Below are 18,230 nucleotides of genomic sequence, written 5' to 3'. Positions count from 1 at the left end.
TACAATGATATCTAAAGGTACAGTTTTGTAGACTGGTTAAACGACAACAGTTGTCAAGAAAGTGTTATTTATGTTTGTTTAACACGTTAAATGAGATGTCACATTAGTCATGTCTGACAAATACCAAAATCTGGTGTTACAATTTGTCGTTTGTTTTATTGGTACCACCTACATCACACCCTTCCATGTACGGAGCACTGCGAATAAACGTTGAATACTAATACAAGGAAAAATATGGAAGCATATGCATTGCTTATTGGCCTAGGGATGCAAACGAATATTCGAATATTCGATCAAACGTTTGGTATTCGAATGTCAAAATCGGTATTCGAATATTCGATGTTTTTTGTTGAATAATTATAATAATAATTATAACAACTATGTTGTTGTGTTTAAGATTCAATTATCTTGTTTTAACAACGATTGTCCTATAATGCCAGAGGTGTGAATGTGATGACAATACACTAAACACGCGTCATGTGTCATTTAGGGACATATCGTCGGGTACTATAAAAAGTCCGCGTGTTTTTACAATAGCAGGCTTATTGTAAAAACACGGGGAGTGACAGAAAACGACAAGTGACAGAAAACAAATCAATTATTTTAGGTAAATTACTTCTACCAATTAAGAATTTCTGAAATAAACCAGTTCCCAAGTTTGTTTAGTTTTTCCGTAGTTTATATAGCAGAGGTCGATCCCAGAACGAGAATGCTCGTCCTACGGAGACTCTCCTTTGGCGCATAACGCCAATTGACCAGAAATCAATCTAGGTTCACGTTGTTTACAAATATGAAGGCAGAGGAATATTAATTAAAAGTTTTTCTTTGTTCATAAAGTATTACTTTTTGTCTCTCTGAAATGAAGAAGAGGCTCATTTGGTGAAATTCAGGGTCCGCCACGCGTAGTTGATAGGACAAAGTAGAGCTAAAATGCCCCGGCTATTACTTTAGAGAATATTATAAAAGTTTACTACAACTTTTAAAAGATGTATTTTGGTAATCGAATATTCGAATATTCGTTCGAAAGGATAACCGAATATTCGAATATCAATTTTGCCATTCGTTTGCATCCCTACTTATTGTAATATCTTTCCATGAACATAGCATATGTAGCGTAAGTTAAAGTTGTTGCAACGCTTAAACATCATTTGCAGTTGTATTTCGACATTTACATTTAGAATTGAGTTTCGATATTTTAAAAATGAATCAAATACGCCTGATTTATATTTAAGTGTATAAATGCGGAAGCCCTGTACAGCTCTCCTACATGGTAATTGGTATAATGAACAATCATACATTAGGACGATTATTCAAAACTTTGTTAAAGTTAACATAGAGATTGACGACATCGTTGTTTACTTTTAAACGTGAACTTTTTGATGATTCGCCCACATATGATACTATAGATAAAAAAGAACTGAAACTGTTGTGTCAAATTGTTAGAAATACATCAGATCAAAAGAGAATTCATTCAAGAGCAGTACCAACGTTGTTAACTTTAACAAAGTTCTGCCAATCAGCCATTTATCATGTTATTTTTTGCAGGTTATTATTCGCAGCAACTCGTTACCATGTGTCATTTAGTCCCTTTTCAATTTTCATAACATGGGGAATTCGGTCGCCAAGTGATGTAGATGAACAATTATAAAAAGCATCTGTTCTTTTCTGAAATGATAAAACATTCTTGAACCATTATTTTTCCCTATAATACCAATCATTAATACTTTTAAAAGACTATAAATATCGGGCGGGTTTGAAAGAAAACTACACAAGCATCTATTTTACATTTTTGCAAATTCGCTAGAAGACAAAACTTGACACGGTATCAAAGTTCTAGCTCGCGAATCTTTTAAGGTCACGGACAAACAGTGATATTATTTATTACTTACCAGTTTATCTCGATAATTAATGGATGTACATTGTGTCCTTGAACAGTTCCTGTTAAAATATAGTTGTGTGTAAACATTAACTGTGCATTGTAAAGGAAACTTTATAAAGAATATTAAGGTACATTAAATAAATGTCACTTAAAACCTTCTCGCTCTCAGGACTCCATGTGTAAAGTAGGAAACATTTACCTTATCCTATGCAAAGTATTATAACTAGATGGAACAGGCAAAAAGTCCATCTTCCGAACAGAATGCATTCATGTGTAATGAGGAATGTACTTACCCATGTTTTCCGTTAACATACGTTGTATGGCAAAAGTCAAGGGCTTCTGTCAGCTTTATTGATACAAAGTATCTCTGCACTTCATTAAATATATGGGCTGTGATTTGTGGTGTGACTGTCTCGGGAACCTCTGATACATCAGGGACCATCAAACTAGAACACAGGAATGTTTATACACTTCTTGTTTTTTCTAAAGTCCTTTATTATTAAGACACAAACAGACTACACTGTGTTTTCTACACCATTGTGTTTACTTCATTGCCAATAATGACGATGAAATATGCTTTCTAATGACAATTGGTATATTGAGACATAGACATGTTTGGCGTATTTTACACACAATGCACAACATAACTATCTACTGAAAACAAGTCAATTTGTTTATTTGAAAAGTAATATAACCGCATATAATAAATACTATGTAACTATTTACTATACATGAAAAGTACGGTAAACTAAATAAAACATACAATAACTGCTAGGTTACTGCTACTATATATGCCAAGAACGGTATACTATAAAATCATTCAATTGTTTCTTGGTCAACCTTTACTCGATGTGTTAAATACAGTATTTTCAAAGGAACTTACTAGATATATTATGTACTTGTTGACTAAACATGCCAAGAACGGTATATTCAAATTGCAATACAAGTTATGGCATTGTTGACTATACCTGCAAAGTACGGTATTTTCAAAGGACCATACACTATATACTAGTCACATAACTGCCAAGTACGTTATACTCAAAGGGGCATAAATTAGCTACTATGCCACTTTATACTATATCCGCCAAGTACGGTATACCCAAAAGACTGAACAAACACCTACAATATCACTGTTCACTATACCTGCCAAGTACGGTATACTCAAAGGAGCATGGTAACGAGTTACAGACGAGTTTTACTGGAGCAGACCCTATGGCACAAACTCCATCTAAAAAACAAAAATGGTCACACATAGGATGGTTTTCATTTTCAAAATAAAGGAATAACTGTATTTATTTTTTATTTTACTTGAAATAGTTGTCCCCGATCAAAATACAGTAAAAATATAAAAACAAAAACATAAAATTTCTTATTTACAACTCATAATTTTCAACATATTGTCATTTAAAATGAACAGTAAATGCTTGTTTCAATTTCAACAAAGCAAATCGAATCCTTAAATGATATGCACTTGATAATCACCTATTTGACAATAAATCCCTCCGTAATCCTCTGTACAGACACACGTGTACCCGTTGACATGATCAACGCACGTCCCATTGTGGAAACAAGGATTTGAGGCACACTCGTCGATATCTGCAGGAGACCAGTCAGTAAGCACATCAAACGTTTATATTATCCATACTGTCGATATTGTCAAGATATTGATAAGACAATCAATACAATATATTTAAGAGTAATCTGACAAGGCATGATAATGCAAGTATAAGAAAGAAGGATTACACCAACAATCGAAAGCCAGTAATCTTTTGTCAGCAAGGATAAATTAATATGTGTGCATATTTCCGTATTTATTTACAAAGCAAGATAACAATAAGCACGGAAATCCGATAGGAAAGCCATAGCTTATCATGTCAAATATGTCCATGCATTAAGGCTACAGGGGTTGACAAGCGCATTCCGGAGCTCGTGCGTTTTAGGTTGAAACTTAATAATAATCTTAAATCATTATTTATAACTTAAATAACATTAGCATGGCTGATTGTAGTTGATAGGTAACCTACATTTGAACTTATTGTTAGGGCAGTTTGCATTTAATTCATGAGTGCGTAATGCTGAAATAGCAATGTCAAAGAAATATAATACCTCAAAAAGTGAAATTTCTTATCATTATGTTGATACTAACTATAAACGGAATTATTATATTCCTACTTCATATTCACCCCTGTATTTTGTAAAGAACTGGTACTTCACGGACATAGTGTAACATATCTATTTTACATTTCTCCACTGTATATTGTAGAGCACTAGACGTGCTGATTACCTCACGGACATAGTGAAACTAACTTATTTCACATTCACTCCTGAATATTGTGGACGACTGGAGGTGCTGAGGTTACTTAACGGACATAGTGTTACATACCTATTTCACATTCTCCCCTATACACAGTGAAGCACTTGAAGTGCTGATAACCTCACGGACATAGTGTAACATACCTATTTCACATTCACCCCTGTACATTGTAGAGCACTAGGTGTGCTAAAAACCTTACGGACCTAGTGTAGCATACCTAGATTTTATCTTCCCGTGTACATTGTGGAGCAGTAGGTGTGCTAGAAACCTTACGGACATAGTGTATCATACCTATTTCACATTCTCCCCTGTACATTGTGGAGCACTAGGTGTGCTTGAAACCTTACGGACATAGTGTAACATACCTATTTCACATTCTCCCGTGTACATTGTGTAACACTAGGAGTGCTGAAAACCTTACGGACATAGTGTAACATACCTAGTTCACATTCACCCCTGTACATTGTGAAACACTTGAATTGCTGGAAACCTTACGGACATAGTGTAACATACCTATTTTATATTCTCCCGTGTACATTGTGAAACACTTGAATTGCTGGAAACCTTACGGACATAGTGTAACATACCTATTTCACATTCACCCCTGTACATTGTGGAGCACTTGAAGTGCTGGAAACCTTACGGACATAGTGTAACATTCCTATTTCACATTCACCCCTGTACATTGTAATGCACTTGAAGTGCTGAAAACCTTACGGACATAGTGTAACATACCTATTTCACATTCACCCCTGTACATTGTGGAGCACTTGAAGTGCTGGAATCCTTACGGACATAGTGTAACATTCCTATTTCACATTCATCCCTGTACATTGTAATGCACTTGAAGTGCTGAAAACCTTACGGACATAGTGTAACATACCTATTTCACATTCAGCCCTGTACATTGTGGAGCACTTGAAGTGCTGAAAACCATACGGAAATAGTGTAACATACCTAGTTCATATTCTCCCCTGTACATTATAAAACACTTGTGGTGCAGATAACCTCACGGACATAATGTAACATACCTAGTTCCTATTCACCCATGTACATTATGAAAACTAGGTGTGTTGATAACCTTACGGACATAGTGTAACATACCTATTTAATATTTTCCCGTGTACATTGTGGAGCACTAGGTGTGCTGGAAACCTTACGGACATAGTGTAACATACTTAGTTCACATTTTCCCGTGTACATTGTGGAACACTACGAGTGTTGATAACCTTACGGACATAGTGTAACATACCTAGTTCACATTCTCCCGTCTACATTGTGGAGCACTAGGTGTGCTGGAAACCTTACGGACATAGTGTAACATACCTAGTTCACATTCTCCCGTGCACATTGTGAAACACTTGAAGTGCTGGCAACCTTACGGACATAGTGTAACATACCTAGTTCACATTTTCCTGTGTACATTGTGAAACACTAGGAGTGCTGAAAACCCTACGGACATAGTGTATCATACCTTGTTCACATTCTCCTGTGTACATTGTGGAACACTACGAGTGTTGATAACCTTAAGGACATAATGTAACATACCTAGTTCATATTCTCCCGTGTACATTGTGAAACACTAGGAGTGTTGATAACCTTACGGACATAGTGTAACATACCTAGTTCATATTCTCCCTTGTACATTGTGAAGCACTTGAAGTGCTGGAAACCTTACGGACATAATGTAACATACCTAGTTCATATTCTCCCGTTTACATTGTGAAACACTTGAAGTGCTGGAAACCTTACGGACATAATGTAACATACCTAGTTCACATTCTCCCGTGTACATTGTGAAGCACTTGATGTTCTGGAAACCTTACGGACATAATGTAACATACCTAGTTCAAATTCTCCCGTCTACATTGTGAAGCACTTGAAGTGCTGGAAACCTTACGGACATAATGTAACATACCTAGTTCACATTCTCCCCTGTATATTGTGAAGCACTTGAAGTGCTGAAAACCTTACGGACATAGTGTAACATACCTAGTTCACATTCTCCCATGTACATTGTGAAACATTTGAAGTGCTGGAAACCTTACGGACATAATGTAACATACCTAGTTTATATTCTCCCGTGTACATTGTGGAGCACTAGGTGTGCTAAAAACCTTACGGACCTAGTGTAGCATACCTAGATTTTATCTTCCCGTGTACATTGTGGAGCAGTAGGTGTGCTAGAAACCTTACGGACATAGTGTATCATACCTATTTCACATTCTCCCCTGTACATTGAGGAGCACTAGGTGTGCTTGAAACCTTACGGACATAGTGTAACATACCTATTTCACATTCTCCCGTGTACATTGTGTAACACTAGGAGTGCTGAAAACCTTACGGACATCGTGTAACATACCTATTTCACATTCACCCCTGTACATTGTGAAACACTTGAATTGCTGGAAACCTTACGGACATAGTGTAACATACCTATTTCATATTCTCCCGTGTACATTGTGAAACACTTGAATTGCTGGAAACCTTACGGACATAGTGTAACATACCTATTTCACATTCACCCCTGTACATTGTGGAGCACTTGAAGTGCTGGAAACCTTACGGACATAGTGTAACATTCCTATTTCACATTCACCCCTGTACATTGTAATGCACTTGAAGTGCTGAAAACCTTACGGACATAGTGTAACATACCTATTTCACATTCACCCCTGTACATTGTGGAGCACTTGAAGTGCTGGAATCCTTACGGACATAGTGTAACATTCCTATTTCACATTCATCCCTGTACATTGTAATGCACTTGAAGTGCTGAAAACCTTACGGACATAGTGTAACATACCTATTTCACATTCACCCCTGTACATTGTGGAGCACTTGAAGTGCTGAAAACCATACGGAAATAGTGTAACATACCTAGTTCATATTCTCCCCTGTACATTATAAAACACTTGTGGTGCAGATAACCTCACGGACATAATGTAACATACCTTGTTCCTATTCACCCATGTACATTATGAAAACTAGGTGTGTTGATAACCTTACGGACATAGTGTAACATACCTATTTTATATTTTCCCGTGTACATTGTGGAGCACTAGGTGTGCTGGAAACCTTACGGACATAGTGTAACATACTTAGTTCACATTTTCCCGTGTACATTGTGGAACACTACGAGTGTTGATAACCTTACGGACATAGTGTAACATACCTAGTTCACATTCTCCCGTCTACATTGTGGAGCACTAGGTGTGCTGGAAACCTTACGGACATAGTGTAACATACCTAGTTCACATTCTCCCGTGCACATTGTGAAACACTTGAAGTGCTGGCAACCTTACGGACATAGTGTAACATACCTAGTTCACATTTTCCTGTGTACATTGTGAAACACTAGGAGTGCTGAAAACCCTACGGACATAGTGTAACATACCTTGTTCACATTCTCCCGTGTACATTGTGGAACACTACGAGTGTTGATAACCTTAAGGACATAATGTAACATACCTAGTTCATATTCTCCCGTGTACATTGTGAAACACTAGGAGTGTTGATAACCTTACGGACAAAGTGTAACATACCTAGTTCATATTCTCCCTTGTACATTGTGAAGCACTTGAAGTGCTGGAAACCTTACGGACATAATGTAACATACCTAGTTCATATTCTCCCGTTTACATTGTGAAACACTTGAAGTGCTGGAAACCTTACGGACATAATGTAACATACCTAGTTCACATTCTCCCGTGTACATTGTGAAGCACTTGATGTTCTGGAAACCTTACGGACATAATGTAACATACCTAGTTCACATTCTCCCGTCTACATTGTGAAGCACTTGAAGTGCTGGAAACCTTACGGACATAATGTAACATACCTAGTTCACATTCTCCCCTGTATATTGTGAAGCACTTGAAGTGCTGGAAACCTTACGGACATAATGTAACATACCTAGTTCATATTCTCCCGTGTACATTGTGAAGCACTTGAAGTGCTGGAAACCTTACGGACATAATGTAATATACCTAGTTCATATTCTCCCGTGTACATTGTGAAACACTTGAAGTGCTGGAAATCTTACGGACATAATGTAACATACCTAGTTCACATTCTCCCGTGCACATTGTGAAGCACTTAAAGTGCTAGAAACTGTACGGACATAGTGTAACATACCTAGTTCACATTCTCCCGTGTATATTGTGAATCACTTGAAATGCTGGAAACCTTACGGACATAATGTAACATACCTAGTTCATATTCTCCCGTGTACATAGTGAAGCACTTGAAGTGCTGGAAACCTTACGGACATAGTGTAACATACCTAGTTCACATTCTCCCATGTACATTGTGGAGCACTAGCTGTGCTGAAAACCCTACGGACATAATGTAACATACCTAGTTCATATTCTCCAGTGTACATTGTGAAGCACTTGAAGTGCTGGAAACCTTACGTACATAGTGTAACATACCTAGTTCATATTCTCCCGTGTACATTGTGAAACACTAAGAGTGTTAATAACCTTACGGACATAGTGTAACATACCTTGTTCATATTCTCCCGTGTACATTGTGAAGCACTTGAAGTGCTGGAAACCTTACGGACATAATGTAACATACCTAGTTTATATTCTCCCGTGTACATTGTGGAGCACTAGGTGTGCTGAAAACCTTACGGACATAGTGTAGCATACCTAGATTTTATTTTCCCGTGTACATTGTTGAGCAGTAGGTCTGCTAGAAACCTTACTGACATAGTGTATCATACCTATTTCACATTCTCCCCTGTACATTGTGGAGCACTAGGTGTGCTGGAAACCTTACGGACATAGAATAACATACCTATTTCGCATTCTCTCGTGTACATTGTGTAACACTAGGAGTGCTGAAATCCTTACGGACAAAGTGTAACATACCTAGTTCACATTCTCCCGTGTACATTGTGGAACACTACGAGTGTTGATAACCTTACGGACATAATGTAACATACCTTGTTCATATTCTCCCGTGTATATTGTGAAACACTAGGAGTGTTGATAACCTTACGGACATAGTGTAACATACCTAGTTCATATTCTCCCCTGTACATTATGAAACACTTGTGGTGCAGATAACCTCAAGGACATAATGTAACATACCTAGTTCATATTCTCTCGTGTACATTGTGAAACAATAGGAGTGTTGATAACCTTACGGACATAGTGTAACATATCTAGTTCATATTCTCCCGTGCACATTGTGAATCACTTGAAGTTCTGGAAACCTTACGGACATAGTGTAACATACCTAGTTCATATTCTCCCGTGCACATTGTGAAACACTTGAAGTGCTGGAAACCTTACGGACATAATGTAACATACCTAGTTCATATTCTCCCGTGTACATTGTGAAGCACTTGAAGTGCTGGAAACCTTACGGACATAATGTAACATACCTAGTTCATATTCTCCTGTGTACATTGTGAAACATTTGAAGTGCTGGAAACTTTACGGACATAATGTAACACACCTAGTTCATATTCTCCCGTGTACATTGTGAAGCACTTGAAGTGCTGGAAACCTTACGGACATAATATAATATACATAGTTCACATTCTCCCGTGTACATTGTGAAACACTTGAAGTGCTGGAAACCTTACGGACATAGTGTAACATACCTATTTCATATTCTCCCCTGAACATTTTGAAACACTTGAATTGCTGAAAACCTTACGGACATTATGTAACATACCTAGTTCACATTCTCCCGTGTACTTTGTGAAGCACTTGAAGTGCTGGAAACCTTACGGACATAATGTAACATATATAGTTCATATTCTCCCGTGTACATTGTGAAACACTTGAAGTGCTGGAAACCTTACGGACATAATGTAACATACCTAGTTCATATTCTCCAGTGTACATTGTGAAGCACTTGAAGTGCTGGAAACCTTACGGACATAATGTAACATACATAGTTCACATTCTCCCGTGTACATTGTGAAACACTTGAAGTACTGGAAACCTTACGGACATAATGTAACATACCTAGTTCATATTCTCCCGTGTACATTGTGAAGCACTTGAAGTGCTGGAAACCTTACGGACATAATGTAGCATACATAGTTCATATTCTCCCGTGTACATTGTGAAGCACTTGAAGTGCTGGAAACCTTACGGACATAATGTAACATACATAGTTCATATTCTCCAGTGTACATTGTGAAGCACTTGAAGTGCTGGAAACCTTACGGACATAATGTAACATACCTAGTTCATATTCTCCAGTGTACATTGTGAAGCACTTGAAGTGCTGGAAACCTTACGGACATTATGCAACATACCTAGTTCATATTCTCCCGTGTATATTGTGAAACACTAGGAGTGTTGATAACCTTACGGACATAGTGTAACATACCTAGTTCATATTCTCCCGTGTACATTGTGAAGCAATTGAAGTGCAGGAAACTTTACGGACATATTGTAACATACCTTGTTCATATTCACCCATGTACATTTTGAAGCACTTGAGGTGCTGATTACCTCACGGTTAAAGTTTAAAATACCTATTTCACAATCATCCCTGTATATTGTGGAGCACTGGGGGTGCTGATTACTTAAAGGACAGAGTGTTACATACCTGTTTCACACGTCTCCCCTGTGTATCCGGGGGCACAATAGCAAAATGCATTCCCGTTTTCCGACACACATGTTCCTCCGTTTTCACAATGCCGCTTTTGACACGGACCAAATCCTGAAATGATTTCTTTTTAGGTAGAAATTTGGCTCGTTCCTTTAGGTTATTTTATGTTACTTACAGTGGATACATACGAACAAACGATGACCTTTATTATTATTATTATTATTATTATTATTATTATTATTATTATAACTATTATTATTTATTATTGTTTACGAAAGAAAACTTAAATAAAGACTAACCAAATGTTAGTGAAAGCGCTTGTAAAGTGGCCAGCGCGCATGTGCGAAACTCCTCTCTTAATAAATTCTATCAATTAATTAATGAAGGTTTGATTGTTTTCGTGAGCGACTGATTAATGTTATTATATCTTTGTGCGATGACATTGGTAGACACATGAGCGTAAACACAAAACTATATAAGCTTATCGCTTTATGATCATTTATTGAAAGGGCAATTTACGAGTCAACTTAGTTCACTTTCCTTATTTCAGAATCTTATTAGTCATATGATAGACACACTTCATAACTTTTAAAAATAAAATACAATATTTGCATTCACTATATTGAAAAAAACACACGTGAATGTTCAAAAAGTCTATACATTTCTCTAAGTTTGACTTTTTGTTTACAATAAATCGACTTTTAAAGTAAATAATGACTTAAGATGCGTCGGCACCAGGACCTTTCCTTTAAATATACATATGGAGCAGATAGTCCAGAAATAAAACGGATTGAACATATAGTTACGGTGTTTTCTGTATGTAACAAATAACAGCTTCTCAGACTCCGTATTAAAAATCAAATGATTTTGAATTACCGTCAGGTGTTAATGCAAGAACTGTAAAGGTGATTTCAGGACCGCTTATTCTGAAAAAAGGAGAAAAAAACTGTCTGTTTCTTTAAGATGTTTACGAGTGTTCAAGACAGATAAACACTCAATCAACAAGAATATCCATGTTAAAACGAAAGACCATTTAAAAATGCTTTGTAACAACAAAATGCCTTAGCACAACATACTTTTGTAGTGTATTGCCCTTATATTAAATTTAATCTCATTAATATAGTGTTTAAGATAGTTGGAGACCAACCACTTACTAACCTCAAAACGTGTATGGCAGATTAATGAAAACAAACTACTTAAAGGAATGCCTTATTGCTAATTACCCAGCCATTGCGCAAATGGTTTGTTCTTGTCCCTCATTCAACGTGTGTACAACGAGTTCAGTCACGCAGACGTCGTTCAGCTCGTTCGTGACGAAGATGTGAATGTCGTCTCCTTTATTGCAGCAATGTATCACTTGGTCGCTGTTTATATGGGGAAATAAACATGTTTGTGTTTAGTTATTCTCAAGCGAGGAGTATAACCAGTTGTGCGATTTTTATAAATGCTGAATCCGATTATTTAAAAAAAGATATCACTAAAAGAAAGTGAATGGTTCCAGCTGCTGATCAGACTTTTATTATGATTGAGAAGAACATAATCTAAAAATGTTTAGAATATATATATTTGATGTGATGTAAACTTATTGAACATGAGTTTAATAAGCATTCAAGTTACCATAACTGAGTTTTTTCCGTAATAACAGTTATATAGCAGTCGCTGTTCTCCTTGCAAATGTATAGTGAATTCTTTGCTGGTGATATAAATCGAGTGACCTAAAATGATGTATACACATTCTAAAACTCGGTTCACTTCTGAAGTTTCGTAATACCAATAAAGGGATATACATTAAACCATTTCTAAGTATTTCCGTATAAAACAATGTTATAATTTAATCTTCATTATTTTATAACGATACATTTACACAACATATGATAGAGAACCAACAACAGAGAAACAAAAAAATAGTGCAATGTAACATTTCATAATTGAATGGTCATGCAAAAGCAATTGGGCTACTAGTTTTGTTAACATCAGTTATGTCCCTTTTCCAAACTGTCACATAATAAACAAAATGATTATATATTCTTTACATAAGCCATGAAACAAATGTCATATTTATTATAAGCACATGATATAACTGTTATACGAATCACTATAAACTGTGTCTATTGCACGTTGGAACAAAAAACCTATCTCGTTTATTGTCCGGATGACTGTTAATTTATTGGTTTAAAACAACTTCTTGTAAGACGAACAAACCTGACTGCTAGTATTTACTGGAATATTGCCTGAAGAGAAAAATATAAATGCGATTAATAACAAGCTAAACAATAACAAAATAAACCATATACATACATTAACTGTTTGTAACAAAATAGTACATGCAATTCGAACACGTAAATATACTTACCTCCTGTGATTAGTGATATGTCAACTTCGAAACAAAACTCGTCTACATTCATGCTGTAAAGGAGAAATATCATGCTATAACAAAACACACATAATACTTATTTAATTATATGTTTAGGACATATTTGTACCTTGCGCATGCATTTATAAACACAAACATGATCATTTCCAACTACACATGAAAGGTTTACAATTAAAGTTAAATGTCAAAACCAATATAAATACAGGACTCTTAACGGGCGTACCCGTGTTCAGATCCGTCCACGGTTGTCTGGTAACAACATAATTCTGTTCCAGATGATCCCACGAATGTTGAGTACAACAACTTCAGGTCAGGTGTTTCCGCCACATTGGTGATCACATGTGTTCCAGGTTGTTCTGTTAATGACGTGTTGCAGTATCTTTTCACCGGTCTAATAAGATAAACATATACTTAAACGTGTTATATTCAAGGGTTGGCATTCACATTTGCGTATGATGCATAAGACCAGTTGTGGCTTTTCAACTAAATTATTTTACAATTTCACGGTTTCAATTTCTTATGATATCGCCAATTCTAGAAGTTGATTTCGTAAAATCGTAAAACTGAAATTCGCCAAGGGTATTAAGACATATGTGTATTTTTCATTTATTAACATCAATATAATAAAGTATGTCCAACTACGGTGTATTATTATGTGCCAATATCTGCTCAAATTATACTTGTGTTTAATATAAAAAACTGGAACAATACTCGCGAACTCATTATTGTGTATCTACTTACCGTTGATTTTGGTTCCCGAAATAAGGTATAACAAAAGTACACTTCTCGTTTGCCAAGCAGACAGTTTTATTTAATACACCTCGAGAAGAATGAAACCTCGGTCCGTTGATAACTAAAGATGCGTTCATATTCTCGACACCAGGAAGAAAATCACTGCTTGGGAAATCTGAAGGAAATCAAAGCTAAATTAAGAGGAATCACGAAAAGGGAACTGAAATGAAATGACGACGCTTAATGTACCCGGTACGAACGATAAACAGTAGGCTGTATGTATATGGAAGTGTTGCTACTATAATGAATTTAAGGGATGAACTGGTGAATGATAACCTTTTACGTAATTGTCGAACTGTGCTAATAGAGTAATATACTACTGTCAGATATATAGACCGACATGCAGTTATTTCGCGTTCTATACGAATTTGGGAATTATGTTTTGTGTAGTTGGTATTGCTGTATTACTTACTCTCACGACAATCAATTCCATCAAATCCGTCTTGGCAAATGCACTTATATGGTGGCTTGACAGCTGTGTTTGCTAAACATAGTGCTCCATTTGTGCAGTTTGAATTTTGACACGGTCCAACGACTGAATTAGCTGAAATCGCATACAACTACAGGAATACAACATTGTGAGACATATGAAATACACTTATTATAATTAGTAATAAATATATCTTTAGGAAACATTTTATTTTTAGTAGTTTGACTCCAAAAAAGCAAAATATAATGGTAACCTTGCAAAGACGGGGGAGTGTTTTTGATGTTGATGGTAATGCAATGCTCCTCTCCATGTACCCTGTAAAGCAAAGTTTGAAATGTGATAAAATTTGTACCGTTATAATGGATTAACCATTATTTATCCATTTAATTAATGGGCTCATCAATTACACAGCAACATAAACATACGAATGATGTACCTCGGGCAATTATATTGAAACAAACTGAAAGGACAGAATAATGGTCAGAATTTTACATGATAAACGTTTATTTTTACATAAAAACGTGAGTGTAAAAAATAAGTCATACCGCGGTAGAGACAGTCGCAAGCAGAGCTTCTGTTTGTCACCATCATTTGCAGTTGATGGAACTTTATAGGACACATCGCTTACACACTCCCAGACGTGATGGTTGGCAGGAAAGATGTGAACGTTTTCCATGTATTTTGAAATACTAAGCGTTGGACTACAACCGTGTAATAAAGCTTGAATATTAGCAGTAAAGCGAAGTATATTTCACGAACAGTGAGTTATGCAAATTTGCAAAATGATGTATTTAGGTTTTTCTTCATATTCTAAATTTCTTAAGTTTAGAAATTTTTATTGAAAAGCACATTTCAAGAATACTACGGTGCATCGGCAACTTTGCATCTTTGAGAAACAATGTGCAAATTTATGTTATCTTTGATCAAGCGTCCTGTTGTCTTCTGACCGATATGAGACCTACTTCAATTAGAACATAATATTACTATGTTTAGTTGTTATACACAGAAGCACTATTTAAGTTACATACCACGGTAATGATGTTTGAAAATTGGCCCCATCTGTGTACCGAATGTCGAAGTGACAATCAGCTCCTTTTACGCAATCGACGTCTTTTAAAATTGGTGACAGAAAGAATGGCTTTTCCTAAGAACAGGTGAGTTTAACAATAATAGGCTTCTTTATTTGAAGCATGATTTTCGAATTACAATATAAGACAATGATAGTGTAGTTTTGTTACTGTGCCGGGTACATACAATATCTATTTATCGAAAAGATTCGAGAAACGTTACGAGCTTTTCTAACGAACTATGATTTTGATAACATTATTTTTCAACATAAATATATACATTTTGTTTCAATAGTATATTATTAAGTAAGGTATAGTTATCTGTAGATTACCGTTTCTACAGCACTTTCCCGAGGAATTTCTGAAATAAACATATGATATATTTTCTCTAGAATACAAACTCATTATGAAAGTAAATACAGAGTTTTAATGGAAGGCCTTAAGGAACGTTCAACACTGCAAAAAAATGGTTAAAAGAACCAATATTCTTGAAACCTGTGTCCCTTAAACATGTTTTAGTAAGTTTGTGCGCTTTTAAGGGAAAAATATTACAAGATTAGAAATGGTTTCAAGTGCCAAAATGTATGAATGCAAGAAGCCGCCACAAGCAATTGTTGATTGTTTTTTAAAGATTTTTACACCAAAAAATATTAAGAAAAATCATTCAACAAATCTTTGGTAAAATACTTTACTCTTTGAAGAGTTTGCTCTACTACTTGGTAAACAAACATGATGCCGATGGTAAATGTTTTACTCTTGAAAGTAACATAAAGATGAAAATATGAAACGCTTTAATATTTGATCGCCCCCACCTGCTTTAAAATATATATGACACTCAATTTCCTTTCCAAATTGTAACACATATATTTACAGCAATATGAAACAATTGTAATTGTCATTTAATTAGGTATATGCGGGTATAAATAATGCGTTGTTACCCTTCTTAAATGGGCATATTTGATTCAATTTAAATAAATAAGTACGTCAGTCCGGTATGTAAAGTAATATATTATTCCGTTTTTTTGAGGTAATAATTTGATTGCAGCAAAATGTGAACACATACCTGACAAACTGACGTTTGGGCAGATCTCATCCTTCACTACTCTACAATATTTAAAATAAATACCATTTTGAAACACTTACACATTCAAGGAAAGACATACTAGTTTTAAGTAAAACCCTATCAAGGCTTTGGAATTTAAATCGTTATGATTTATGCGCGTATGTATTAATATACGCATGTCCTGAAATACATTTCATCTACTACTCAATAAGTAAATACTATTAATTTTGTATTGACACAATACGAATACAATTAGTATATAAATAGTGTGCTCAGATACAAATTTAAAATAAGTATGACTTAAATTAAACATTACCCTGCCGAATCAATAATCTGCAAACAGAATCGCATAGTAGAAGTAGCCTGCACAGAAGGGGACAGTTTAACAGATCCGAATGAACACAGGCAATCAGAGCTGGCATTATTGTTGATATATGTAGGTTGACTGACGAACAGGCAAGGATCCTTATTTCCGACGATGAGCTTTGTGTGTTGCCTGAACGAGTATAACATTTCATAAGAACATGGACAAAAATATATTCTGTCCTTTTACAACACATACCGCCATTACAGAAGATCCAAAGTATTACAAGTATAAATAAAAATATATATGTATACAACGGTTAATTTATAGAAACTGGAATAAACAGTGGTTTTATAGTATTTGTTTTTTAAAATATCGGTTTTTGGCATCATATCAAACATTGTTATCAGAAAACGAAGCGTCAGATACCTTAAAAGTACCATGATTTTTTTTAAAACAGGTCATAGCATGGCCAGTGCTATTAAGCTTTAGTCGTCATATTGCCTGCTTATGATATATTTACTTAAGACCTCTGTCTGATTATCGTATGTTTCAATGTTTAAAGGAATACACTTGCTTCTACGAACACAATCTATAACTTGGAAATAATACTTCAATCATATTTGATTAGGTTTCATTTAAAATTAATTACGACATGAATGATTCACAAACCCGTCTTTTGCACAAAAATGGAACGGATACAAGCACTGTTTTCCTTTTTGACAAAATGCGACATCCTGCACCGAGCTTCTTGGAAAACCCTAAAGCATTTATGAAGAAATTAAAGCACTTTCATTATAACAGTTCATTGCAATAGCTATCAAATGCAGTTGGCAAATGTACTAAATGTATTGAAGTCAGTCAGGTAATCATCAAGTGTAAGCGCGAATGGAGCTTAACGAAAAGTAACATAGGACACTAACCTCCACACAGGACTGGTAAGCTACAATTAAAATACTAAACTCAATCATACTGCAATATTGTGATGACCAAGACACATAGTTAAAGATATAACAGGACATTTACACATTGTAAAACAATTATAAACTAGGAAACCAGAAAGGCATTTATCAAAGGAGGTGAAGCAGTAGGCATTTATAAAATATATCTTTATTTCTTAAATAAGCGTTCTAAAGTACATTAAAGCGACACATTACTAATATCTTCTATTTCCCCCGAGATGCTTTATATTTTTGTCACCTTGTGAACAGTTATGTCCAGAGAAGCCTGCTCTACAATAACATTCAGGCCTAAAAGGCTCGTGGCCATCACAGAAAGCATCGTTGTAACATTCGAGTCCTTGACAACCGACTTTTTCTGGAAAAGAGAATATGTAATCGATTTCGTTAGTTCTTTGCCACACGAGCTGTTTCTTTGGTAGGTGAAACCAAGGTACGGTGTACTTATCTAACATCAAACGGATTA

At 35.6% G+C, this 18,230-nt stretch overlaps 1 protein-coding gene across 1 annotated transcript in view; it reads right to left on the bottom strand.

Moving 5' to 3' along the window:
• Positions 1-1,574: 1,574 nt before the first annotated feature.
• Positions 1,575-18,230, bottom strand: part of LOC128207900 (uncharacterized) — a gene marked incomplete at its 3' end in the record, with an annotated part of 29,218 nt that continues 12,562 nt past the window's right edge. The window contains 23 exon segments of the mRNA XM_052911086.1: positions 1,575-1,665; positions 1,890-1,938; positions 2,173-2,325; positions 3,023-3,107; positions 3,362-3,475; positions 10,773-10,886; positions 11,652-11,701; positions 11,999-12,139; positions 12,393-12,490; positions 12,978-13,006; positions 13,129-13,181; positions 13,373-13,540; positions 13,891-14,056; positions 14,354-14,485; positions 14,625-14,686; positions 14,917-15,072; positions 15,400-15,515; positions 15,771-15,799; positions 16,502-16,542; positions 16,818-16,997; positions 17,478-17,566; positions 17,729-17,748; positions 18,006-18,122. Of these exon segments, the coding sequence (XP_052767046.1) occupies positions 1,575-1,665; positions 1,890-1,938; positions 2,173-2,325; positions 3,023-3,107; positions 3,362-3,475; positions 10,773-10,886; positions 11,652-11,701; positions 11,999-12,139; positions 12,393-12,490; positions 12,978-13,006; positions 13,129-13,181; positions 13,373-13,540; positions 13,891-14,056; positions 14,354-14,485; positions 14,625-14,686; positions 14,917-15,072; positions 15,400-15,515; positions 15,771-15,799; positions 16,502-16,542; positions 16,818-16,997; positions 17,478-17,566; positions 17,729-17,748; positions 18,006-18,122 (2,253 nt within the window).

Source organism: Mya arenaria, chromosome 11 (genome assembly GCF_026914265.1).
Source record: "Mya arenaria isolate MELC-2E11 chromosome 11, ASM2691426v1".
Taxonomy (NCBI): domain Eukaryota; kingdom Metazoa; phylum Mollusca; class Bivalvia; order Myida; family Myidae; genus Mya; species Mya arenaria.
This window is presented reverse-complemented; position numbering and strand designations above follow the sequence as displayed.